The sequence below is a fragment of the Magallana gigas genome, chromosome 7 (genome assembly GCF_963853765.1).
Source record: "Magallana gigas chromosome 7, xbMagGiga1.1, whole genome shotgun sequence".
In the NCBI taxonomy this organism is placed as follows: Eukaryota; Metazoa; Mollusca; class Bivalvia; order Ostreida; family Ostreidae; genus Magallana; species Magallana gigas.
The window spans coordinates 33,588,441-33,614,090 of record NC_088859.1 but is presented as its reverse complement, the minus strand read 5'-3'; the positions used below and the strand labels follow the sequence as shown (position 1 = coordinate 33,614,090).

The window sequence follows — 25,650 nt, the reverse complement described above, 5'->3', positions numbered from 1 at the left end:
TAACGTCTTTAAAGTACAGTGGCAATGCTCATCTACCGAATATCGGAAAAATCGTTTAAAAAGATAAAATTCTAAATATTTTTATATGTATATAACTATATTTTGTTCATTGTGTTCAATTTTATGATGGTATTGAAACGATTTCTTAAAAGGCATAGATACACTGTATTGCACTAGATCGCACAAAAACATGCGCAATGAAAACTATAAAAATCGGCGATCCAAAAAATAACAGAATTTATATTTAATGGAAAAACAAAGAAGAATGTAAACAGCAAAGAAGAAGTGAAAGTGTAATTAGGTACATGTAATTAGGAAAATGGCGTAATTTTAAGGGTAATCTCACTCGATGAAAATCGACTATCAGAAACATGCACGTATGACTATTGAAAACATATAAAGGCACGAATTTAAAATATGCCCAGCGAAAATAAGCCAAATTTAAAACCTTTGTTATGGGTGGGGGGGGGGGGGGCTTTTAAAAAATTAGTTGGCTGATGATTAAATTATCAACGTAACAGAATGGTAATCAAGTACAATTTCCTACCGTAGCAATAAAATGAGCTTCACAACATGACATTGGATGTGTATCCTTTTTTCTCTCACAAATATGAACACCCCCTCCCCCTAAACCCAATCACAATCGCGAAGAAAAAAGAGAGCCGAAGCAATTTTGAACGAATTAATTCAAAAGAAATTTTTATAGAGGAGTTCCGAAAGTCTTTCAAGGACAGTAACTCTCGTTTAGATGGCTGAAGAAGAAGAGCTTCGTATTCGTGATAGATCGCAAGGTATTTATAAGGCTGAATTTTACTCAGTTCAAAAGTTAAAGAATTTAATAGATTTATTAATTATAAAGTTTATATGTTGACATTTTACAACTCAAACATGTTTATGTCCATATAAGGGAAAGAATGCATGCAATGGTGTAACTATTCACTATCCGCAGACGAATTTCATTTGAAAATGCCTCAATAAGTCTATTCTTTTGTAGTTGCACACCATAATAAAAAATAAACACCAGAGAACACTAATTAATTTTTGCATTTGCGTAGTGAAGAAAGTCATTCCACTCCAATCTTAACACGTACTTTCTTCAGCTGTTCTTTAAAAACTTTTGAAGTAAGAAGTAGATCAATAGCCAATTGTAATGAAACTTGATAAGCATCTTATCAAGTAATGAATTAACACTTATTATAGAAATCAACTGTAAAAATGTTTTTTTTTGGTTCAAAGTTTGAACACCAGAATGAATACTGTACCATTCGAAACTAACCATACCCAACAAAACCTTCAATCAGTCTTAGTGGAGGTGTTTTTACAGAACTGTCAATCAAAGTGAATATCAAACCAATGAACATGGTAATAAATCTTGGTCGGAAACCCACGGTCTGTCTTGCTTCTCTTAATGAGGTAAGAGAAGCGAGACTGACAGTTGGTTTCCGACAATGGGTAATTAATGTGTAAATACTATCATTAATTCTTCTTTTTTTTAAATATAGATAAATCTCGGAGTGGATTTGAAAAAAGAGAAAAAAGAAGAAGGATTCGGAAACTCCAAGATGCCATTATTCAGAAGGACAGGGTCAAAATACAGGAACTTTTAGAGGAAGATTTTGAAGTAGATTTCCAGTACAGAGGCCAGACAGCACTGCAGCTAGCTGTGAAGGAGGGCGAGTATGAGATTTGTCAGAAACTGGTAGAGAAAGGAGCTGATGTTAATGTTTGTGACGCTCAGAAGAACAGCGTACTAAACACAGCCTGCTGGAAAGGACACACAGACATTGTCAAATTACTGGTCAGAAGCGGAGCCCAGCTGAATGCTCAAAATGACCACGAATCAACTCCATTGTTCACTGCAGCCTATAAAGGCCATTTTGATATTGTGAGTGTCCTTGTAGAAGCATGTTGTGACCTTGACCTCCAGAATGTTCATGGTCAATCACCTCTACATGCAGCAGTGAAGAACGAACATATTAGCTGTGTGCATAGACTGGTGGATGGGGGATGCAACATCAACTTTATAGATACAGATTTCAAATCTCCCCTAATGGTAGCCAGTGAACTAGGACTGACTGAAGTAGCCAAAATCCTTCTTGAAAAAGGTAAATTCTAATTTTATTACTTTTTCACTTTGTATTTACAAAATATAAATTGGGGTTTTGCAGCAAAGTGCATGATGAGGATTGCTATGTATCTCAAAACAGTAATTTTAGTCATACTATTTACTTGAATTTTAAAAACTTTAAAAAAAAAATGAATATACTGGTAAAGACACAAACTTGAATATACCAGTACAAGAAGGAAAATATAAGTATTAGTGTGTGTCTTTGTATGCTCTAGGGGCATCTGTTAATCTAAAGGATAGAGCAGGTGAAACAGCTGTTTTGTTGGCTGCTGCACAAGGATATAGTGACATAATTAAAGAATTAGCCTATCACAAAGCAGATGTAGATATGGCAACAACCAATGGACGAGTGCCTCTTATTGGTAAGCAGGATGAATTATTATTTGTACTGTGTTTTCTTAAGTGCTAGGGCAATTCAGTATTCTTTCCAAATATGTTTTTTAATAAGTTGTTAAAAACCGTGCAAAAATTTCAAATGCAGTCCTTAACATTTAGCAAATTTATACTGTATAGATATATATAATTGAACTCTGAGTATTTCATGTTTTGTAGAGGCAATCATTGGATCTCACTGGAAGACAGCAACAGCCTTGATTCAGGCTGCAGCAGATGTCAACAAAAAAGACAAACAGCAGCAGGCACCCATACACGCCGCCATCAGGCAAGGTATGATCCAGCATAGCCTACATGTAGAAAAACATGAGCTAGTAACTGCAAGTTCATTGAAGATTATTAATTACTCTACAATAGTTTAAAATGTACTATACTTAAATACTGGAATATACAATATATGCTTCTAGTTCCATGTGCTTTATGTTTTCAAAAATTATGATGAATTTTTTTTTTTAATCCACACTAAAGTAATGACATTATACATGTATAGGGTCAATCTAATTAAAATTAGATCTTTGATCCGCTCCTATTAGATCGCCTTATGTAGCGATCTAAAAAGGAGCGGATTTAAAATCTAATTTTAATTAGATTGGTATATGGTATAAATTAATGTTGTGCTGTTAATATTCTGGAGACTATACATCTCTTGAAGTGTTCTGTGTGATGTCTTTGTAGTGTCCAGTGTGTTTGGGAGGGAATTTGACCAGCAGGCCATGGCCATTGTTAAGGAGCTGATCAACAGGGGAGCCGATATCAACAAACAGGATTCCCAGGGCTGGACCGCGCTGTATCAGAGTGCCTTTGCAGGAAACTTAGGTACTGGGGCAGCATGCATGCTTCAGAGGTACATACCAGAGGAGTAATGTACTCATAGATTCTATCTTCATTATTTTCTAACATTGAATTGATGCAAAGTTAATTAAAGAAGTTACAGAGTGGGTGTTTCACATCCATTCTAGAGTCACTGTGAAGGGAGCTGATCCTTGGGTTACAGATTAAAATCTCCCTCTGGGGGCTTTAGACTAGTCTTTTAGATGTAATTAAACAGTATATTTATCAAATCTTAGTTTGCAATAAGTGTTGATATGTTTAGGAGACACCTTACGTCTAAAGCTTTAAACTAGTGAACTAGAAGAAGACTAAAGTAAAAACAATTCAAAGAATTTTATTTTTCTCTGAACATTTATTAGGGGCATTTACCGGTATTTGGTGCATTTATTTATAAAAAGAGAAAAGCTGAAATTCTCTATATTTTTTTTAATAATCATTGCAATTTGGTGTGTTTGTAGAGTTATCTACCTTATTGTTGGATCAAAAGGCTGATGTTTCCATCGCAACAACCTCTGGGGACAGTGTTTTACATGCTGGTGTCTATGGAAACAATGCAACAATCGTTGATCACTTGATAGCTGCTGGTAAGTTTATCAAATTCAGAGAATATTTGAGAAATTATCCATAATTTCCTGGGAACTACCTCTCTTGCAATTTCAGTACCGGGTACAGGTATTTTAGTACCGGTACATATTTTACAAGGTCTTAAATGATGCTTGCTTGCTTCCTGTCATGAGTTTTAATGTTTTAAAACCACTCACCATAAATCCTTGCTATTTTTATGTGCAGATAATGATTGGTTTTAAATGTGTATGAGAGCTTATCATATTTGAAAGAAACTAAATCTTTAAACTTCCTTATTATCATTACTTACTTATTATCATTAACTCTCTTTTTAAAATAATGGCGAATTGATAGGAAATTTCTTTTTATGAAATTCATAAGTGTTTAACGTTAAATATGTACCTTTTTGGGGATAGAAATTTCTCATTACCTGAGTTTTATAGTTAGAAGAGATATTTTTTTATCGAAAGATGGAATTTTTTATGTCAGGTGTGTTTGTGAGGTACATTTTGTTGCAGGTTGTGATGTAAATAAGGTGAATAAAAAAGGAGAGCATCCATTGTTTTCAGCCATATTGTCACGAGTAGATATCAAGGTAAGAATAAGACTTAGGCCTTGAATGAACCAGGTTGACTTGTGAAAATTAATCTCATTTTGTTCTATTTATTCATTATGCATGTACCTATTCTCTAATTGTTATTGGTAAGCATTTCCCATGAACATGTAGTTGAAAATTATTTGAGAGCAATATACAGCTGCAAGAATTTTATAACTATGTCATAAGATACTCAAAGTTCCAATAAATTGCATTGTACCGGTAAATTACTGTAAAAACTTTTTCAAGTACTTTCCTTCCACATACCAAGTACTTTTTGTGTATTTAGGCTCATTTACTTTTAGATAAGCTTTATATTTGTTGTGCATATATGTCAAAATTTTGTTTTTAAACTGCACCAATGGATTGAAATTGTTTTCTGAACCTTCTCCAGATAGTGAGAGCTTTGATTGAAGCAGGAAGTAACTTGGACCTGAAAGAAAAAACAGTGCAGCTGACGTCCCTCCACGAAGCCATCATTCAACATTATACGGAGGCCGCCCTGCTTCTTATTGAGTCAGGTACAACTTAATATCTTAAGTTTTTTTTCTGTGTGCTGACATTTACAAAGCATTTACAATTAGGACTTGTGTAATTCAGAGGAACTGAAAAATACAATGAGGTTGTGTTTCAATATTTCTTTAACTTAAATCTATATGCCTAACTTTGCAGAGCTTTTATAATTAGAATTTTGTGAGATGTTAGAAATTAACTATAAATTGGTAGTGATATTGTGTTTAAATATATGTTAGATATAGAAATACTAATTCCTCCCTCATACCAGCTGAAGGTCTTATTAATGGTCCTTTTCCACATTTCCTATGTCTGCAGGTTGTGATATTAATGCCAGAAACGGTAAAGAGCAGACCCCACTGTACACAGCCTGCGAGAAGGGCAACACCCAGGTTGTGGAGAGGTTACTGTCCCTCCCTGAGGTCAACACTCGGGGGGCCAAAGTGTCTACCATCCCCATCCATGTCGCTACGGCCAACAACTTCTCCCACATTGTACAACAGCTGATCGACGTAAACTGTGACTTCCATGTGGTAAGTAAAAATAGGAACTCATACATTTGTGTTTTCATTGAAAGTTACAATTAAGTGAATAAACTTCATACATGGTGCAAATATTTTGTAGCTACTACATGTTTTTAGTTTTTGTGTATTCATGTTCAGTATACATGTCAAATATTTAAAAGAGGGGTAGATTTTCAGTCATAAGTTGACAGTTATCCAAGAGTGGATTAATTAAGGACACAATTTTATCGATCTTACACTTTTACAGATGAATGAGAAAGGAATGACTCCGATTATGGTGGCGACTAATGAGAACAGTACAAGAGTTGCCAAAGTACTAATCAAGAATGGCTGTGACCTAGAGTCCCATTGCCGGGAGAAGAAGCTGATGGTGTGCTGTGTGCTCTACCAGGATTCTCATCCCCACTTTGACCTTGAACCTCTATTTTTAGCACTGACTCACAAAAACATTGAGCTGATCAAACTCTACCTGATGTGTTACAGAAAGATACCAGTGAAAGTCATCAAAATCTTGTCAAATATTTTGAGAACTTCTCAAGAATTAAATATGCATTTTCCTGCTGAAGAGAAAAAGGAAATTTTGAATGTGTTTTCGAAAATTTTAAAGTTTCCCAGGTCTTTACAAGAAATCTGCCGTTGTCATATCCGAGAGTGTGTGAAGCAACCATTTCTGAAAAATGTTCCCAAACTACCTGTTGCCAAAAAAATCATGGACTTTATAACCATGGAGGACATTTTGAGCATATCTAGTGAGGCGGAGGAAGAGGAAGAACTGAGGCACGCTGGGAAATTTACTTTTGTTGGCAGGAAGATGCCTTATGAATTGTAGTTTGGAAATCTATCAAGTTCCTTCAACAAATGTTTCTAAACTTTTCATGATTTCAGAATATTAATTCTTATACATGTACTACTTTCAGGTACATTTTGGGGTGGGATTGGTCAAATTAAATTACTTAAAAATTTGTTGTCCTGTTTGAGAATTTCATGTAAATTTATTTACTTTGGAAAGTTGATTTTGAAAAGGTCATTGTTGATATAAAAGTTTCTTTTGGACTTGTGTAGTGTGTAGCTTGGCATTTAATGAATAAAATATTTAATATAACAATTACTCTGATACAGCTTTGAAACTTTGTTGACCCTTCACTATAATATACAGCAAGTGTTAAGAAGTATTTGCAAAAGTCATTTTGCTCGGTCCTCTTTTTATAAACTCATATGAATGTGATTGGAGTTTCTATTGTGATGTATTTTCTGACATTGGTTCTGTAATTATTTATAATTGTAAATAATGATTTTCATGGGAGCTAAATTTAATACATTTACATTGTAGTTCCAAAATAAATTAAACTCAACTTTGAAATATCTTTTCTGGCAATAATGAGATCATGTATAATCATAAATTAGCAAATTTTATGTTTAATGCAAAATCTTTCCTTATCGAACTTTTAGAAAACTCAAATCATAGCATGTCCCCCAGCTATGTTTCTCAGGGAAATGACTATATAAGCCCCCCCCCCCCACCACACACACACACACACACACACACACACGCAACTCCCAATACACACAACTTGGAAGTCTTTATACGTAAATCAAGGTAGCCTTCTCAACGTTTCAGTTGATATTGTTTTGCACTGCGGAAGTATTTCACATGTTTGTACTTGACAAGTACTACTCCGTCTCCGTCATAAAATTCCAACAGATGTACATGATTAAATAAAGTACATCTGAAGCCCACAAATTCCAAAGTTTTACCAGGAAATGGATGGTGATAAAAAGTCGATCTCCAGTTGGTACACGCAAGAAGTATGAAGGAAAAACGGAAAGAAAACCCACGCAGGATAACGATATACCTGTCTATGATACAATCTTTCTTGACTTAAGGATTAGATAATTTACAATTTGTGACAAGCGAAAAATTAAACATAAAAGAGTAAACAAACCATCATAACAAAATGAAATAAACACTTCTTTTCCTTGGCGAGGGGATTCACCTGGCTTGAACGTTTATTTAACGAACTCTATACAATTATCATGATTGTTTCAAAAGTTCACGAAAGAAGCTTTTTTAAAAAAGAACATAATAAAAAACCACACCTCAGCCAACGTGAAGATCGAAGTATAAAACGAATTTCACGTTTTAAATTTGATATGTAGGCAGCTGGGCCGTCAAAATTGCGAATTTTGAAAACAATGCATTAGGCCTAAAAAAAAAAAACCACAGCACAATCTTTCCTTTTCTACTGAATGACAAATTTAGCTAAGCTGAAAAATTTCTCCCTTGACATTCCGCTTGACCACACAATGGAAAAATAATTAATCTTCATTTCTAAAAATTACTATAATTCAAAGTCACAGGCACGTAGCATCGTTTTTGAAAGTGGGGGGGGGCCAGACCCATCCAAAAAATCATGACAAGCAGAAAAAAAAAACAAGAAAATTTACAGCTTCCAAAAATCATCAATATCCTAATCCGTGGGGGGGGGGGGGGGGGGGGGGTTAGACTTAACTATACTTCCAAAAAAAAATTCTTCCCTACCCAAAATTTTTTTTTCCCCTCCAAATCCTGATATTCCTCATCCGTGGGGGGGGGGGGGGGGCAACTCCATTATGATTCATTATTTTATATGTAAATTTTAAAAAATTTCTTGCTGCAAGAAAAAGTGGGGGGGGGGGGGGGGGGCAGGCCCCCCCCCCCCCTGATGCTACGTGCCTGAGTCAATGGTTTCTGATCTGTTTGTGAGTATTGGAGCGGATCAGAAATCCCTGACTTCTAAAGATGGTAAAGCAACTAATAAGATATTGCATGTAGACATTATTATCTTGCTTGTTAAATAACTTTTCTAGGATCTAGCAGTTGTTTATTTATATTTCCATTTTTAATATCTAGAATAATAGAACAATTTTAACAAGAGCTTGGACTTTGGGTAGTTGTGTCAAACAGCAATGTGACGAATGCCTGTCTATTTCATTGCTGGCCAATCTGCCATGGCTCTTTGAAATCAACAAGATTTGTCTGGCTTTTGAGTTAAGACTACGCAATCGGTGTATATTTCGCTTGAAACTGCGTCATTTTTAACTTGTCTTGGCACAAGAAATAGATAGCTACGTCTATAACCGAAAGTCCAAGGTCTTGTTAAAATGGTTCTAAGTATGGGTATATTTTATTCTTTGTCAAAATTTGAAAGTCAACCATTGAGTTATAAACACGATACAGAGTTTGAAATTCTTTGCTTTGTAATCAACAATTTAATTTTGAGAAGCGGTAGCGGATTCAGAACGTCTAATTTTAATTAGAGTGATTTAATTGAAATTAACAATGACAATGACAATGACAATGAACTTTATTCTCATAACTGAATTTACAGTGTAGAGAAAAAACATATGTACAGTATGTACAAACTACAATATATATAATACATGAAAATCAATGGTACAGGCATGATGAAGGGATAACAGATATAATTTAACCAAGAGAGCTAACTCTTTCAAATATAGTATCTAATAATTTACAAATATTGGTAAGTTGGTTTATGTTTGTGACATTAAACAGTTTTTCAAATTTTACAACATTTGGATTTGTTATGAAATATTTTGGTAAACATCTAACCCTTGAATTGGATATATATACATCAGTACATTTGAAAAGGTAGTGAAATTCATCCCCTATTTCATTGCAGGTACATAGTTTACAAATTCTGTTTTCTCTAGGAATATTAAACCATCTACCTATCTCAATAGGTAATTTAGCATTACCAGCATAACAAAGCAAGTGCAATGAATGCAAATTTTAATTAGATTGCAATTAAATGTTCTTATATTTTATTTTTTACTTAATTTAAAATAATTTGTTTGTTATACGTCCTATGAAAAAGCTGAAGCGGTTACATAAAAAAAATTGATCTCAAATCGTGTCCAAATTCCCTTAAAAATTAACGCAGTTTGGAGGGGGGGGGGGGGGGGGGGTAATATACCGGAAAAGTAAACTCTACGTTTATCGATTTATTACCGGCGTATACTGTGCGTAGATGAAATCCGGTGTAGATTCCGGCGGCGACACTGACGACTTCGACGAAGTTTCTTGACTACTTTTAGTCACCGTTCTAGTCAATGCTAGTGTAAGTTGATTAATGTAATTATGTCATTATGACTATGGGGACTATAGTCATAATTTATCCAATTCTCAAAGTTAAATGTCTAATGAAAAGCAAAGTTTACGACATGCAAATTGCAATTTGCATGAACAGATGAACATAGAGTGAATGTCATTAAACTAAAAAATCGTATTATAGAGACAGAAATTGGCCTTATATGCTTTAAAATACATGTTTTGAGATTTGTAGACATGATTGAAGATTCTGATTATCATTAAATTTTAATTAAGGTTGACATACAGGCACGTACATGTAGCATCCTTTAAAAAAGGGGGGGGGGGGAGGGGTTAGGACAGAGCCAAGTTTTATATTTAATCAGGGTTCGACACTAACTTTTTAAAGCATTGGTCTGGCCGGACTAGTGCATGATTATTTTTACTAGTCCGCAGGCAAGTTTATTAGTCTGTCCAAAGAAATAAATATGCAATTTTAAAATAAATCATTTCCACATATATGAATACAATATGACCTAGTCTTATATTTATGAAATCAATATATGAGGCTCAATATTTATTAAACAGAATAGCTATGATTCATTTTATGAAACAATGATTTTTCTTCATGATATTTAATTGTTTCTATCCTCAGATTAGCACATCCAGCGACAAAAGAACATGCTTTCTCTACAAATCCTTTTGCATATTCTTTACAAATTGTACAAAACATTAGTCCAGAACTTTTTTTCAAAAAATAACCACTCATGATTTTTCGTCCACGTTTCAAGTTTTCACGAGATCAGCGAGTTTGTTCGCACTCACAGTCGCACTCCTTTTTCTCAAAGCTGTTAGATGTCATTGTGTCTAGCTTTCGCCTTTTCGCAGTCTCTGTATCCGCAGAGAAAAAATCAGATAACTTTTTTGTGTTTCTCCATGTTCTGCACAACTGTCAAACTACCTCATGATCACGGAGACATTTTACTTCACTATAATAAATAAGTAATATATAAGAAAGCGTTCAAATGAATAAGAATTACTCGATTACCGCCATGCTGCAATAGCTAAAAATACATTCGGGGTTGTTTCCCAAGAAAGTGTCTTCAAAATGACATCGTCGATCGTAATACAAATTTCAAGCTGTTTAGCCGATATTTTTATTAGTCCGGGCGGACTGATTAGGCATAAATTTTATTAGTCCGACTTGAAATTTATTGGTCTGTGACTAACGGACTAAGGTTAGTGTCGAACCCTGTTTAATTGTAGGCACTGTTCCAAAAATGACATTAAGTATGTGTAATGGGGGGGGGCAGCTCATTCTCATTCAAAATTGTTTTGTTAATTTAAGAAAATTGTATGTTTCCAAAAAAAGTTGAGGGCTGCAGAACCAGCCCAGGTAACAAATCAACTCGGCATCTGGTGAATTTGGCATCTGCATAAATAGTGAACTCAGCACCTAGTGAATTCGGCATCTGGTGAATTTGGCATTATGAATATGGTGAATTCGGCACCTTGTTATTTTTTATCACAACTATTAAAGATGGTAAAATATAGAAAGAACACAAAATCATTATATGTGCTTATAACTGATGAAAAATCACTATACCTGAATAAAAACAGTTGAAAACAACTATACTAATTACAAATAGGATTTATGTTTAATATCATAATCAACAATAAAATTAAGAAAGTAATAAGGTATATATTTCAAACAAATTAATTTATTCCTTATATCATACGCACTGTATTTATAATAAGCATTTTAATAATTACTGGTTATAATACTTAACATCAAATGTACTTAATCATGTGTTATTCAGTGTGTACCTTAATTAAGGACAATGGACAACAGTTAAACCAGTTGCTAATGAATTACTTTGCATCTGTAAATAAATGTGGTTGTTAGTAGTAAGTTACTTTGTAAAACTCAAATTTCTTCAATTCAATTCAATTTATTCTCTCAAACCATTATCATACAATGGTACATGAGGTACAATAACATATTTACATTAAATTGTGATGTCAAGGGTCTAATAAATTATATATAAATTATAATACAACATAGTATTACATGTGTTAGTAAGCATAAGTAAGTAAGAGAAAAAAAAATAGTAATAATACAAAAAGTGGTAGAAAAAAAAAAAAGATCATCATATAAAAATTTAATACAATGTTCCATTGGTGTTCAATACGCGGAGAGTAATAATAATAATAAATGATAATATAGTTTAGGCTGGACAGCAGAATTGCTCTTGGATATTCAATATAAAAGAGCTTAATTTTTTCAATGTTTTGATGTTCGTTGTCATCAGCAGTTCCCTAAATTTTTAATGTACTTGGTTTTTGAAAATACTTGGTACATAGAAATTGCTTACGTAAAGTTAAGAAAAATTTACATTCAAGAATAAAATGGTATTCATCCGCTAATTTACCACTATTACAGAGTGTGCAGCTTCTGTCATTTACAGGAATTCCATACCATCTACCGGTTTCAATCGGTAAATGGTGATTTGCTGTTCTGAATTTAATAAGTGGTTTCCAAAATTTTTTAGTAAGAATGCCTAAGTATTTTTCAAAACCAAACTTTTGTTTATAAATTTTATATATTTGACCTTTAGATGAATTATCTATATCTTTTGCCCATTTCTGAATGAACTGGTCCTGCAATCTTTGTTTGATGGCGGCAGAAATCCACTTATCATTAACTATTGCAGTACATTGTTCTGTCCAGATATTAGAGAACCCACATGAGTCTAAAATATGTCGTATAAAATCAGTCCATGGATTTACACAGTCATGATTATACATATATTGGTTTGCTAAATATTTGTAAACAGTAAACACAATCTTATTGTCTTGACCTTGGATCATTTTTGTCCAATAAGAAATCATTCGAGAATATACAGTTATGTATAAAGGATAACGACCTGATTCACCATAGACCATATACGATACTTTTCATACATAGAATATATTTTAAAAATTTCAAATGGATTTTTTCAATAATATCTATATTCTCGTAACCCCAGATTTCACAAGCATAGAGCAAAACCGGTACTACTACTTTATCAAACAAACCAAACTGTTGTTCTATGGGTAGATTAAAAAGAACAAACAGACAGTTCCATGATAACAGTATAAATCATACATTATGTAAAAATACATGTAATTAATAATTTTAAATTTTTCAAAAATGCCTGTCTAAAAACAAAGAGATAAATGAATGATGTACAAGTGCTGAGTTAACTAGATGCCAAATTCACCAGGTGCCAAATATATTAGATGCTGAGTTTACCAGATGCCGGATTCACTAGTCTCGGTGCCAAATTCACCAAGTGCCGGGTTTACCTGGTGCCGAGTTGACCAGCATTCCCAGCCCCACCCCCATTGCTACATGAATGCATATACCCAGTAGACACATTACCAAACCAAAACTAAATGTGTGCATTTTTCAGAGTTGTCTAAAGTTTAAAAACAATTACTTTTAATCTGTCATCATGACAATGGCAATAGACCCCATCTCAACTTCTCAGACTTTTCCTGCAAGCTCGGAGAAACACCTCGAATGTATCACCTAGGCGTCCATGACAACCACCCTTTTTATAAAATTTGAAATAGATACAATACATTTTACGATCTGTTGAGATGTGAACTAGACTTCATCAAAGTCAATGATATACCCCAAAAATGAAATCCAGTCAATCCGTACCGAAACAAAACCGTCCCGGTCAATCTGTCCCCTATATTTTGGTCAAACCGTCCCATCGTATAATTATGTAGGCAATGTTAATCCGTCCCTTAGTTTTGGTTAAACCATCCCCAACTTTAGTCAAACCGTCCCCTGGTAGAATGTTAATTAACATATTATTTTGGTCGATCCGTCCCCATGCTTTGGTCAATCCGTCTCCTGGTAGATTCATTAGTGGGTTAATTTTTTTTTTTTTTTTAGTTTGCTTTTATTTAAATGGATTCATATTTAAATGGCTATATTAATGATGAGGATGTCTGCCGGTATCATGTTAATTATTACTCATTTCTACCCAGAGAGAACGAATGTTGATACCGTTGCCCAGCTCTTGCCACGTGGAGGCCTCCTCTTTAAGAGCCATAATTTTGAATGTAAAAAATAAAAATTTAAACCCAAAAGTAAAAGTTAAATTTCATTGGAACAAAATAAATTATTAAACCCAAAAAGCTAAAAAACATATTCTTATCAGAAAAAAGGGAATAAAAATGCTTCTGAAATTTTCATCTCAAGTATATAAGAAATTCTATTCCAAAACTATCAAAATAAATTATTTCTATATTTAACAAGTTGAACGTGAAATTAAAAAAAAAATCTGAAAAAGAACACATGATTAATCAATACAGAACTGAGAATAATTAAAAGCTTTACAATGCTCACAATAAATTCCACATATACAAACCCAACCAGTGAACTGTCATTCTGAGAGATTTTAGATCCTATAACGCAATGTAGCAGCGAGGTTGACGGGAAGTTCTGGTCGCATTTTTTCTCGCGCTCTGTTTGCCCGTCGAATGAGTTTTTCCACGTCAGGTCTGCTGTTGTCTAGCTCACTCTCATTGACTCTGGCCTGCAGTACGTCTTGTACAATGGTGGCGGCAGACGTGAAAACTTCATTTTTTGCGCGAGCCTTGACCTGTAAAAAATATTAGACATTACACATTTTTGTGTTAATTGCCCAATCATATAAATACTTTAATTCATATTATTCATACTGTTCCTACCTCCGCCATGATCTTTACTGCGGTGCCAATTCCCGGTTTTGCTTGATGGCTGTGAGCACTTGGCCCATTTCTAAAGTTATCGCCGTTCTGCACAACGGTTGCTGGATATCGATGGGCTTTTGATCTTACACTGCAACACCAATCCGTGATGGTGTTGTTTTTCCGTAGACGCTGAAAAAATATATTACATATATTAATCTTCTGTATAAAGTAAACGGGTTTTTTTTAGTGTCAGATGAAAACTATATATTTATCTCTTACTTTCACCGTGTAAGTGAAACCTCTGCTGTCCGACAATTTCCGCTTTCCCTGGTTCGTTCCATGATCTTCTATTTGATACGTGATGGGCCGATTGACGGTCACTTTCATCGGTTCCACTTCGGCAATTGATCTAAAAAAAAAATGTCTTAATAATCCATGGGATTTTGCAATCAATAGAACGTGTTTTTCTGTATGAATAGTTTTTAAATGCTTTACTCTTCTTCATTCTGGGCCACTTGATCAATGGGTCCAAAGGATTCCGCTGTTTCATTGAAAGAGTACGAGATGGTATCGTGGATAGGGTCGTGGGTAGGGCCAGTATCGCTGGTTCTACAGTATATTGAAATTATGATAATCACACATTATAAATTATGTTAAAATTAACTGCATTTTTAGAGTCAATTGAAAGTGTAAAAATAAATATAGGAATAGAAATTACCCTTCGTCTGATTCGTCATCGGTTTTACTGGTGTCCGAAATTGCAGCTTCGACGACAAAGGTCTCGTTCATTGGTCGCGGTGCGTTTGTTGAGGCAACCGAAACATTGAATCGGCCAAACTGATCAAAGGTCTCGTTCATTGGTAGCGGTGCGTTTGTTGAGGCAATCGAAACATTGAATTGGCCAAACTGATTGTCGGAAACTGCAGACCTGCAATTTAGGGAATTATCTTAATTATTACATATTAACATTTTTTTCTATTCCCTTTTACATTATTATGTTTAATTTCATTTGTAATTTATGTAATTAATGTATTCTAATAAATAACATATTAACAATTTAATGTATCTGAAACAATTTTTTTAAAATTGCGAATTAGTGGGGTCATTCTAGACCCATATCATATAATTATACAGTATTTTATAACCATATTAATCATAATAAATACCTTATGCTGTGATTTCCAATCCTAGTACTTTCGAGAACTGGTTGACCGATCGGAGTAATATCGGATTGGAGATCAGTCTCTGTCCTGTCGTTTGTCGCCTCCTGGTCAGTTTCGGTCAAGTCGCTAGTGGTACACATGTGACATCGGAAAGGAATGTCAGACTTGGTACTGGCAGCTTCTTTGTAGTCCGCAATCGAAATGCCTACACATGCCGCATAAGGTCATATTATGTTTTCAGAATGTTAAAATGTAGTAATTATAAACACGGTTTTACATTAATTCCTGGGTATATCGTCATACATGCATTTCTTAATATTTTCAATTACTTCGTATTTATATTATTTAGAAAGTACACTTATCTGTTACATTTTTATAAATATAAAGAACATTTGAATTTTATTTACTTTGTTTTATTAAAAGACAACGACATTTATATAGACTTTCAATATCATAACTATTTTAAAACACTTTAACTAGACTTACCAGTGTTGCATTTCCGATGGGTCCATTTCTCACATCCATCACACATAATGGCTTGTTGAGTACGCTTAACGTATTTCTTGCACACAGTACAGTAACTCATTTTGACAATGAGGTGGAAAATAAATTTATTTATCAATATATATACCTTTTTAAATTAAAAATCAAAATTTTATTGGTTAAATCTTTTTCGACCAATAAGATTCTCATCATCTTAGGGCCTCTTATTGTCATGTTGGTAATTTTGTATTTACATCCACCCAGTAAATTCAAAATTTACAACATGACAATACCCAGGGACGTATAAATAATATATATATATATATATATATATATATATATATATATATATATATATATATATATATATATATATATATATATATATACTAATTTTATTGCATTCGTATGTTATGTACTAGTATGTCTCTGCAATCATGGCAATACCTTGACTAGACGGGTATACGGTGAATATCTTCATATCCAAATTTATGACACCATACGTCTCTTGTAATTATATATATACCCACCTGTTGTTTTGACAATTAACGTAACTTGCGGTCTGCACAGTCTTTATTAGTGTGTGAAAACTATGACCAACCTTGGTATTTAGCGATTAATATGAATTTGGCACCGTCTCCTTGAAGATTGGAAGAATTTTATTCAAAAATAAACAAAATTAATTACATATACACTCTTCTATATTCAAGGTATACTGTACATTGATTATGAAACACGATTCGTATTTTGTCAAAATTTGGAATACAGAGACAGTAAAAAACAAAACACTACACTGATATTAAAAAAAAACCCTAATGTTCTACGTAAATCTCACATTATTCTAATTAAGTTATGGAACACATTCAATGTATATGTACATTCTGAAAAAAATAAATGGAAACAAAAATATGTGAAATAGAAACACATTATGTATGTGAAAAAGAGAATGAAAACAAAACCTTGGGGACGGATTGAGCAAACTTGGGGGCGGATTGACCAAACTTGGGGGCAGATAACGAACAAAATTTTGGGGACGGATTAGCCAAAATATAGGGGACGGATTGACCGGGACGGTTTTGTTTGTGTACGGATTGACCGGCACCCCCCAAGAATTACCACAGCAGTGACACACAATGCTGTCTTGTCGATACTTAGTCTAATGGGAAGCGACTCCATTTTGTATAAAATTCTAACATCCAGTGATGTTAATACATTCGAGGTGTTTTTCCGTGCTTGCCGGAAAGGCATGAGAAGTTGCGATTGGCAAAAGACCACGAATTGATAGACTGTCAACACTGAACATTCTCAACACATATTTCTCACTGCAATCTAATATTAAAAATTATTTTGACTTTTTAACAGCATTACTCTACTCAGGGCATGACATTTACATCATGGATTTTCTGAACATAGTTGTTCTGTACGTGTTGGGTTTCACCATCTGTTTGCTTCTGTACCTCTTTGCAGACAGTAATTTTTTAAAACGTGGCCCTATTGGAAAACTCAGGAAACTGTCTTGGAAGGTAGGCCGTGTTGCCTTTATTTAAATCCTGTTTATAGTCAGCTATACATGTACAAATTGATTGATTGAAGTATTAAAGCCTGCTTTGTTTGTACTATAAGTTACTTGCAGTATGTTTCAACTGTGTTTCAGCTGCTGAGACATATTGTGCCATGGAATTGGATAGAAGCTTCTCTAACACAAGCTCATATTTTGCTAAACTCCAGGTATGAATAATGATCGATGTATATTTAGTTGTGCGTACACTACAAATAAACTGTAATCCAACTTCTATTCACGACGACTTCATTTTGCGATTAACCTGAGATAAACTGGTTTGGGGCAACTTATTTTCGTGACCAAGCCTTATCCACATACTCTTTGTTATTACTATCATATACGCCAAGGACTGGCTTGCGGCAAAAAATATTTGCGATGACAAAAGTCTCACGAAGATCGCAAAAAATTTCTTGCACATGTACAGTATGCACAAAAGTCAGTAACTTTTAGTGGACTTAAAACCCTGTTGTAAATATTTTGCTTGCCACTAATGACTAAATGTCTGTCCTTCTAAATGTCAGAAAAGTATAATTGTACCCAAGTAAGTAACATGTATTGTATATTTAATATGTTGTTTATGAATTATATGTGTTATTTTGCAAGAATACAATTTTTGTCAGATAGAGAAGTATATCAGTAACATTGATTGCAGGAACCAGGTCTTCCGTGTACTATTTGGAACTATGATGGTGCTTGGCCACATTGAATTCATTCTTGACATAGTTCCTATGCTGTATCGTTTTGTACCAGATGAAAACCATGTGGTCATTCCAATATTTCTTGTCTTCCTGAACTTCTATTTTTATCATAAATGTTGTATGGAGGACCCTGGGATCATTAATGCCAAGACAGTAGACAGATATAAGAATGTGTATCCTTACGACGGGAGGATGTTTAAGTCGGGGGTGACTTGTGTGACGTGTCACCTGGAGAAACCGGCCAGATCTAAGCACTGCAGTAAGTTCTCACTGAGGACCTTTCAGGGGGAGACACTTGCCTAAACGAAAGCATTGTACATGCTTTTGTATTATTTGATTCTCTGGCATTCCCAACTGCAATTCAAGTTTTAAAAAAAAAACTTTATCATTTTGAAATTGGACATGGTTAAACTTGGATATAGAATAAGATCACAATAATTGTAGTTAAGAAAAATAATGTTAAAGACTTTTTTTTAACAATAGAATATTTATGAAGATGTATTTTTGAACAGCTTCAATGCAAAAAATCACAAATTCCATAAATCAATTAATTCCATAACATCACAAATCATTGATTATTTATAGATTTCATGTCATGATGATGTATTTTCATATTGTCAGGTATTTGTGACAGGTGTGTCCACCGGTTTGACCACCACTGTATCTGGACCAACAACGATGTGGGCGGGTTGAACCACGGGAGTTTTGTGCTTTTCCTCCTGTCACATATCGCCATCATGGTGAATGGAGTGAGGATGGCCAGTAGAAGCCTGTACCTGTACACCCAGCACTACAAGCTGATGCAGACCTCAGTGATGGCTCCAGACGGATCCATGCAGAGCATCACATTGACTGTTCTTTTCCAGGTAAGCTTTTATCTCAGAAGGATTGAATTACAGTGTCGTGCACTCTTCCAGGTCAGGGGTTGTGATAAAGGCTTTGTCACCTGGGGATTGTATTTAAGTGCCCCAAACTATCAGTATTGCCATACACAGTCAACTACTCATTTTATTTTCAGATGCCCTAGCTATTTCTAAGAAATGGTGGTAGATGTGTTGTAAGAAATTATAACTCATAGTTCACTGGTTTTCATTACATAATTGCAACAGTCTCTAGATTAAGATAAAAGGAGGTAAAGGGAAAATGTAATTTGGAGTTTGAGGAGTCTATTGAAAAAATTAAGAACAACAATTGGCCATTATCTACAATGAACAAGATTTTTTAACCTTTGTTTCCAGGTTTTTCCTCTCTATTTTTCTTCTGTTTAATGTCGGTTGAACTATGTTACATAGGGAATAATACATTAGTACGTGTGCATTTCACCTTGCTTGAAATCCTTTATTTTGATATAGATGTAGATATAATCACCATGGTCACAATATACGGTATGTATAGTGCTATAAACCCAATACATGTACTCATTTTATGAACATAAAACATGTTGTAAAATATATCAACTGCTATTATTTGTCATTATTTTAGAATATAGAAATACTGTAAAATTCAACTAGGCCTACAGAAACTTTTGGAAATTCTTGCAAAGTACGAAAATATACCTAATAAGCTTATAAGCACATTTGCCTTTGCTTACGATTACAAGGGCTATTTGGCTAAAGTCCAGCCTGTTCTAACATTAACTTTTTATTATTATAAATGTTTAGTACAGTATTTAAACCATACATACATGTACATGAACCTATGTCAATCAGCTTGTACTAATCATTTAATTTTTTATAAACTGACTATAAATGTGGCAACAGACAATGTGTAATTTGTTTAAAATCAGAGAGAGAGAGAGAGAGAGAGAGAGAGAGAGAGAGAGAGAAAATTTAAAATTGTTGCCCAACATGAAGAGATACATTATTTTCTATATAAGTCAGTGGAATAATCAATATACCAAACCGCTAGACAAATTGAATTAGATTGATTGTAATTCACGTAACCTGAATCACGCGAATATTCCGAAACTGAAAGTGAAACCTCTCAACTCGGCTGTGCAATGACAACACATCTGTTAAAATGACATGGCAAATATGTGGTATTTTGGCAGGGGATGGGGATGAAGAAGTCTGACCAAGGTTTTTGTTTTTACCAAAACGTATAAAGAAATGCATTAACTATCAGGATAAATCAATTACGCGTGAAAAAGAAGACGATTATAATTATGCTTCCTAAGTATTTTAGGAACGAAATTTAAATAGCTCTAAAATTATTGAACCTTTTCCAACGGAAAGACTTCCTAGTTGGGAAATGTTAGATGTACGTACCTTGGTTCCCGAGGGCAACCAAAAAACAAGGAACAGTAAATACTTTGTGAATGGGGGGTTACAAAGGTTGATAATTTTGGCGAAAAAAAGTTTTTTAATCTATAAAGAAAAATATTTTTTTTATGAGAATGAATTCCTTAATTTCTGTTCAAAAGCGTTGGAGTTTAAGAAATGATTGTTCCAATTTTGTTATATCAACACCAAATAGGTAAATGTTCATATAAAAAATTAAATAAATTTTAAAAGTTTTTGCCGGATTTACACACAGACATTTTAGAATTCTGCGAATCCTAACTTTCAAACGACCAAAGTTATGAAATATTCAATTGTTAAATTCTAGTTTCACTCTCATATACATTTCATTTGTATTTCAGCATTTGTTCATGACGTTTCCGAGAATTGTTTTTATGTTGGTTTCCTTCGCACTTCTCATTCCAATGGTGGGAACCTTCGCTCTCTACCACGTGTTCCTCATTTCCGCCAATCAGACGACGAACGAGAGATACAAGCGTGTGTCGGACACAGACTATAATCCTGTGGAAAGTGTGATACTGAATAATAGGACAAAAAGCCGAAAAACTACTGAAATCAGGGCTGATGAAAAATCAAGACGCACAGCAATAACTTACGATAGAGGTCTACTGAAAAATCTTTACGAAGTTTTTTTCACAAAAACATTCCTATCGAATAATAGAAAACATAAATAAAGCAACGTTAAAATGATTGTATAGTATTTTTTAAAATTGTTATAAATATATATATTTTGGAATTTTTACATTATTTTTAATAGGAAATTAAAGTTTAAATATAAATAGAATACTGTAAACAGATAAAAAGCAGGATTTATTAATGAATGCATGCATGTATACTAGAATTTCGTATTTATGCAGTATATGCCAATTCAAAGTGACGAAACTCGTGATTCTTTATAGGGGAACCGTATGATAAAAAAAAATAATTATTATATATTTCATGCGCAGATCAAGAGGGATGTCGAGGGATAGGACCCCCCCCCCCCCCCTTTGTAAAATTTTAACTTACTTTATAAATTCACAAAGTATAATTGCCAAAAGTATGCCTAGGACTCAACCTGGCAAACAAAATTACCCTCCCCCCTTCTGCCTCTGCCAAATCACCGGGAAAAATATCTACATGAGCGCATACATTTCTGAACAACATTATCTCCGCAATTTTTTAAGCAAAAATCAATAATTTTAATTACATCAACTATACAAATGGTAGGACCCATTAAGAATATATTTCTTTAGTTTAATCAATAGACATACAAGACGCAGTAATTATCAGTTGTAATTTGTGGAAGTAAGTATTATATACATGACCTCGATTTATGGCTCGATATATATACAAGTAGTACACAATACGCCACAGGAAAACTGAGTGCATGCCTTTATCTACAAATAAAGTCGAAAAGTTCGTTGTTAGTGGAAAATTTAATTGTGTATACCTTGCCAACCTGGCCGACGGAAGTATTATAGAATACCAAGAAAAAAACAGTTTCAGTTCTAAAAATAAAAAGGGACTTTCCATTGCTATTTATGGATGATCAAATTTTTCTCATGAGGACAATGGGATGTGGCTATTCGTTATCCCGTGCTGCGTCCGATGGAGATTCCTGGAATTGATGTAAATGTAAGTATCGTTGCCATGGTAATGTTTTTGGGCTTCGTATGGACTCGATGGAGATGCACAAAGATGTTTATTTTGCACATTATAAAAATAGAAAAGGTGCTTTCGTAAAGTTTCACATTTGGTTTTATAAACGTGGGATTTCCAGTTTAGGGAAAACACTACTGGAATGTAAGCCGCCTGTTGCAAGTCAATTCTTACTGATTGTATTAGCTTACCTGGCATGCAGGTAAAAACTAACGTGCAAAACCGAAACATGGACATTTCTCAATGGTTAGCTTTGTGATACCGTTGCATCACTCATGCTTATTTGCTAAGCTTCCACCAATGAACTTATAACGATGGCGGAAAGTTTCTTAGACATATTTGCTGGGTGTGTATAATTTACGAATTTACTAATTTTTGCAATATCACTAAATGAATTTAGTTTGATTTTTTATTTGGTATTGGGGGGGGGGGGGGTGGGGGAGGGGGGCGATTTCTTGCTACTTGCATCAATGCATTTATCGTACATCAATTTGTGTAGACTGTCCGTATTTTGGGAGTTGTTTGTTTTGAAATGAGAGCTAGGGAGGTTATTTTCTCCAGTTGGAAAAAGAATGCTTGAAAAACTTTATTTAAAGTTTATGTTGATTTTATTTTATATGATTAAAACAGACTTGTGTTGATAATATTCCTGTATGCAAAAAAAAAATGATAGTTATAATTTTTGAAAATCATCTAATATTCTTCAATAGGGTGCCGGTTTTTGAAGCTCTCCAAATGGACGGTCTCGTGGGGCCCGATATTCCCCTGGGTTCATCCACTTCAGACAGCAACTCCTCCTCGGACCAGCAGGAAAACAGTTCCCTCTCGGCCAGGAACATCGAAAGAGAGGCACCAGACCCAGTGAAGGCTTGTCTGAAATCGAAGATCCAGAAAAAGTACCTCGAAAATGGAAAGACGCCACTACAAGTCTCTTTTGATCCGCCACCGAAATACGAGGTTTGTGGTTCTATATACATTCATAGATTGCTCAATACAATGTAAATTTATGAAACTGTGAAAAACTGTTAAATATATTTCTTTCAGTAACAATTTATTATGTAATTTATTATATCATCAAGATCCGGGGTAATAAAGAATAATTGAGCGTACGACAATTAAATGGGCAAGTAGGTAAAGATCCTGTGACCCACAGATTGCGTAAACAACCCAACATTATAAATGTTTCCGTTTCTAGCTTACAGAAGAAGAAAAGAAAAAGCAAGAGCTTCGGAAACAAAGAAACAGAAGATCAGCGAACACAAGTCGTGAAAAGCGGAAACAAAAAGAAGACAGTTTAAAAAAGGTCGAGTTACTCTACATGTCATTTGTTTTTCAATTTCGCATGTATTTCTCATCATTTTGCATTGATTTTTAAAAGAAAAACGCCAATTGAATTCGGCAGGTAAATTACTCTCAGTAAGACGACTGACAGATTTTAAAAATAAAAAATACCAAAATACATAACAATTTAAAAAAAATCTTTTTTTAAGGATGTGTATGCAGCAAAATTCTATATTTTTTTTTTAGCTCTTTCAGTACTTGAAACATATACTTACAAAAGGTGTATGCATGCGAAAATCTAACATTGCGTCCTATTGAAAATTCATTGCCGATTAATCTATAGAGTAGGTCTGCATTGCAATGTTTTCGCCAAGGTTTAATTTACATGTATTAAAAAATAGACCTTACTTTCAATCAATAGATTTATATAGAAAGAAATTCATTTTTGATATCAATTTTTCCATTGGATCGGAAAACGGCGGACCTCGGCTTTTTTTAATAACCGAATTCACGTGCTCTTAAAGCTTGGTGTATACATGTATGATGTATGACTAAGGTGTGTTAAAAGTGTTAAATGAATAAATCAACCCTTGTTGATGAATTTTGAATATTTAAAGATATAAGTACATGGTTATAGCGTAAACAATTAATGTAAACTTTTGTAATTCATTTCCACTTCTAAGACGGCATTTATTATTATTATTTTACAGGAAGTGGATACTTTAGAAAATGACCACAAAAAACTCAAAAGAGAAGTTCAACAGCTATTGGTTTTAAAAGAAAAAATGGAGAAAACATTTGACGGTCATTTAAAACGGTGTCACTCAGTTGGTGAAAAACTACAACAGGAATACAGTTCAGAACAATTGGAAACCATTCGTGGAAGCATAGAAAATTCTTATGGATTGAATAAGGCGTACCAGTTGTCTAAAAAATCAAAAGCGGCTAGTAGTTTGAACTCTCTAGCTACTGATGGAGATTATCGGGTGGATGCCCAACAACAGTTCTCCAGACAAACAAGTGGCGGATTCGAAGCCAGTCTATTCCCGCCTTGCATCGGAGGCAATGTATGACGTCTGTGTCACCATTGATGTTGTGAATGCCGTTTGTCTTTCAAGTAGTTTCGGATTCGGTTCACGGTCTGTTGAACAACACCACACCTTGTTTTAAAATGGGGTGGTTTTGCTACTTTATGTTATAAAGCCGGTTCTTTTAACATTGCCTGTGGTAAAACTGTAGTGTAATCTAAGAGCGGTTGCTCATTGCAGATGATGACACATCCAGACATTTTGCTCTGTGAGTCATATCATTTTAAACAATTACGTGTCTCGTCCTAAGACCGTCGACTCGTAACTGTCCTGTGATATTGTGATGCCCCCCACCCCAAATCCCCACATCCACCATCCACATTTCTAAAGAAAAAATCCAACTTTAAATGATATCGAACAAAGTGAATTTGTTATAATATTTGTTTGTAAACAGTTGTTCTTGCAAAAATGTGAAATTTTGATATAATTATATGGATTAACATTGACGCAATCGTTTGTGATAGTTATAATGCATTCCATGTGTTACTTCTTTTTACGCCGCATCTGAACCGGAACTTTAAAAAAGTAAATCTTTGCATTTTTGCACGAGTTGTGTTTATTGCCTATTTTGTTTACCCTCCTTAATATTAAAGAGTTAAACATTTGTTGTACATATTATCACCTTTTTGATTTTTGTGTGTTACATGAAGTATGTTTAATCAGGGATAAAACTGGGTTTTGACCTTTAAAAAGTTTTAAAACCGCAATACTTTTTTTCATGTTCATGTCTAACAGAACTTCATGAAACGCAGTGGATATTGTTAGTGATTTTATTAATGGATTGGAAATTGTTTTGTAAACTGAAAGTGCATGTATTTATTGGTATTAAACAGATGCATTTGTGATGCCTTGTTGCCCTCATAAATTCCTGATTTGTTGATATATCCCGATTCCGAATGCGTGCTTAACATATTGCACATTAAAATAAAAGAAATTAAAACAGCACTAGTATTTCGTTATCCTTTTTTATCCGCGAAAGGGACATCAAGGTAACTAGCTATAAATTTCAAATGTGAAGGTAATGAAATTACTAAATTGCACCTTAATATATCGAGTGACCAGTTCTTGA

The 25,650-nt window shown here is 34.1% G+C and overlaps 3 protein-coding genes across 7 annotated transcripts; all 3 read left to right on the top strand.

Moving 5' to 3' along the window:
- The first annotated feature begins 684 nt into the window (after nt 1-684).
- On the top strand, nt 685-6,656 carry LOC105341471 (ankyrin repeat domain-containing protein 50). The gene is made up of 10 exons (XM_011448022.4): nt 685-791; nt 1,503-2,105; nt 2,344-2,490; nt 2,681-2,794; nt 3,197-3,337; nt 3,811-3,936; nt 4,435-4,511; nt 4,906-5,032; nt 5,343-5,557; nt 5,796-6,656. The coding sequence occupies exons 1-10, from the start codon at nt 749-751 to the stop codon at nt 6,375-6,377; spliced, it is 2,175 nt and encodes a 724-aa protein (XP_011446324.3). The 5' UTR covers nt 685-748; the 3' UTR covers nt 6,378-6,656.
- A 2,920-nt stretch (nt 6,657-9,576) lies between these two features.
- LOC105341470 (palmitoyltransferase ZDHHC4) lies at nt 9,577-21,129 on the top strand. 3 transcript variants are annotated; one of them, XR_002201057.3, is made up of 8 exons: nt 9,577-9,666; nt 17,375-17,535; nt 17,667-17,740; nt 18,226-18,530; nt 18,893-19,137; nt 19,624-19,656; nt 19,754-19,813; nt 20,913-21,025. XR_002201057.3 is itself a non-coding variant. In XM_066066135.1 (7 exons), the coding sequence occupies exons 2-6, from the start codon at nt 17,407-17,409 to the stop codon at nt 19,769-19,771; spliced, it is 771 nt and encodes a 256-aa protein (XP_065922207.1). In that variant the 5' UTR covers nt 9,577-9,666; nt 17,375-17,406; the 3' UTR covers nt 19,772-19,813; nt 20,913-21,129. The 3 variants fall into 3 exon arrangements, 2 of the variants coding, with proteins under 2 accessions (XP_065922207.1, XP_011446322.3); XM_066066135.1 differs by lacking the exon at nt 19,624-19,656 and having other exon boundaries at nt 20,913-21,129; XM_011448020.4 differs by lacking the exon at nt 19,754-19,813 and having other exon boundaries at nt 20,913-21,129.
- Nucleotides 21,130-21,758: 629 nt separating this feature from the next.
- On the top strand, nt 21,759-24,974 carry LOC136269490 (transcription factor kayak-like). Of its 3 annotated transcripts, none has more exons than XM_066066134.1 (4): nt 21,759-22,188; nt 22,923-23,169; nt 23,408-23,515; nt 24,204-24,974. In XM_066066134.1, coding segments are annotated over exons 1-4 (720 nt in total). In that variant the 5' UTR covers nt 21,759-22,186; the 3' UTR covers nt 24,567-24,974. The 3 variants fall into 3 exon arrangements, with proteins under 3 accessions (XP_065922206.1, XP_034313879.2, XP_065922205.1); XM_034457988.2 differs by lacking the exon at nt 21,759-22,188 and adding an exon at nt 22,221-22,414; XM_066066133.1 differs by lacking the exon at nt 21,759-22,188 and adding an exon at nt 22,243-22,558.
- The last annotated feature ends 676 nt before the right edge of the window (nt 24,975-25,650 follow it).

What these genes read in the sequence shown, in the direction of transcription:
- LOC105341471 (XM_011448022.4), top strand. Translation starts at nt 749, where the DNA reads ATGGCTGAAGAAGAAGAGCTTCGTATTCGTGATAGATCGCAAG. An exon ending in TGGACGAGTGCCTCTTATTG is followed by an intron (nt 2,491 to 2,680) that starts GTAAGCAGGATG and finishes CATGTTTTGTAG; the next exon opens with AGGCAATCATTGGATCTCAC. An exon ending in TGATCACTTGATAGCTGCTG is followed by an intron (nt 3,937 to 4,434) that starts GTAAGTTTATCA and finishes ATTTTGTTGCAG; the next exon opens with GTTGTGATGTAAATAAGGTG.
- LOC105341470 (XM_066066135.1), top strand. Translation starts at nt 17,407, where the DNA reads ATGGATTTTCTGAACATAGTTGTTCTGTACGTGTTGGGTTTCACCATC. An exon ending in TCAGGAAACTGTCTTGGAAG is followed by an intron (nt 17,536 to 17,666) that starts GTAGGCCGTGTT and finishes ACTGTGTTTCAG; the next exon opens with CTGCTGAGACATATTGTGCC. An exon ending in CATATTTTGCTAAACTCCAG is followed by an intron (nt 17,741 to 18,225) that starts GTATGAATAATG and finishes CATTGATTGCAG; the next exon opens with GAACCAGGTCTTCCGTGTAC.
- LOC136269490 (XM_034457988.2), top strand. Translation starts at nt 22,227, where the DNA reads ATGGACTCGATGGAGATGCACAAAGATGTTTATTTTGCACATTATAAA. An exon ending in ATCCGCCACCGAAATACGAG is followed by an intron (nt 23,170 to 23,407) that starts GTTTGTGGTTCT and finishes TTCCGTTTCTAG; the next exon opens with CTTACAGAAGAAGAAAAGAA. An exon ending in AAGAAGACAGTTTAAAAAAG is followed by an intron (nt 23,516 to 24,203) that starts GTCGAGTTACTC and finishes ATTATTTTACAG; the next exon opens with GAAGTGGATACTTTAGAAAA.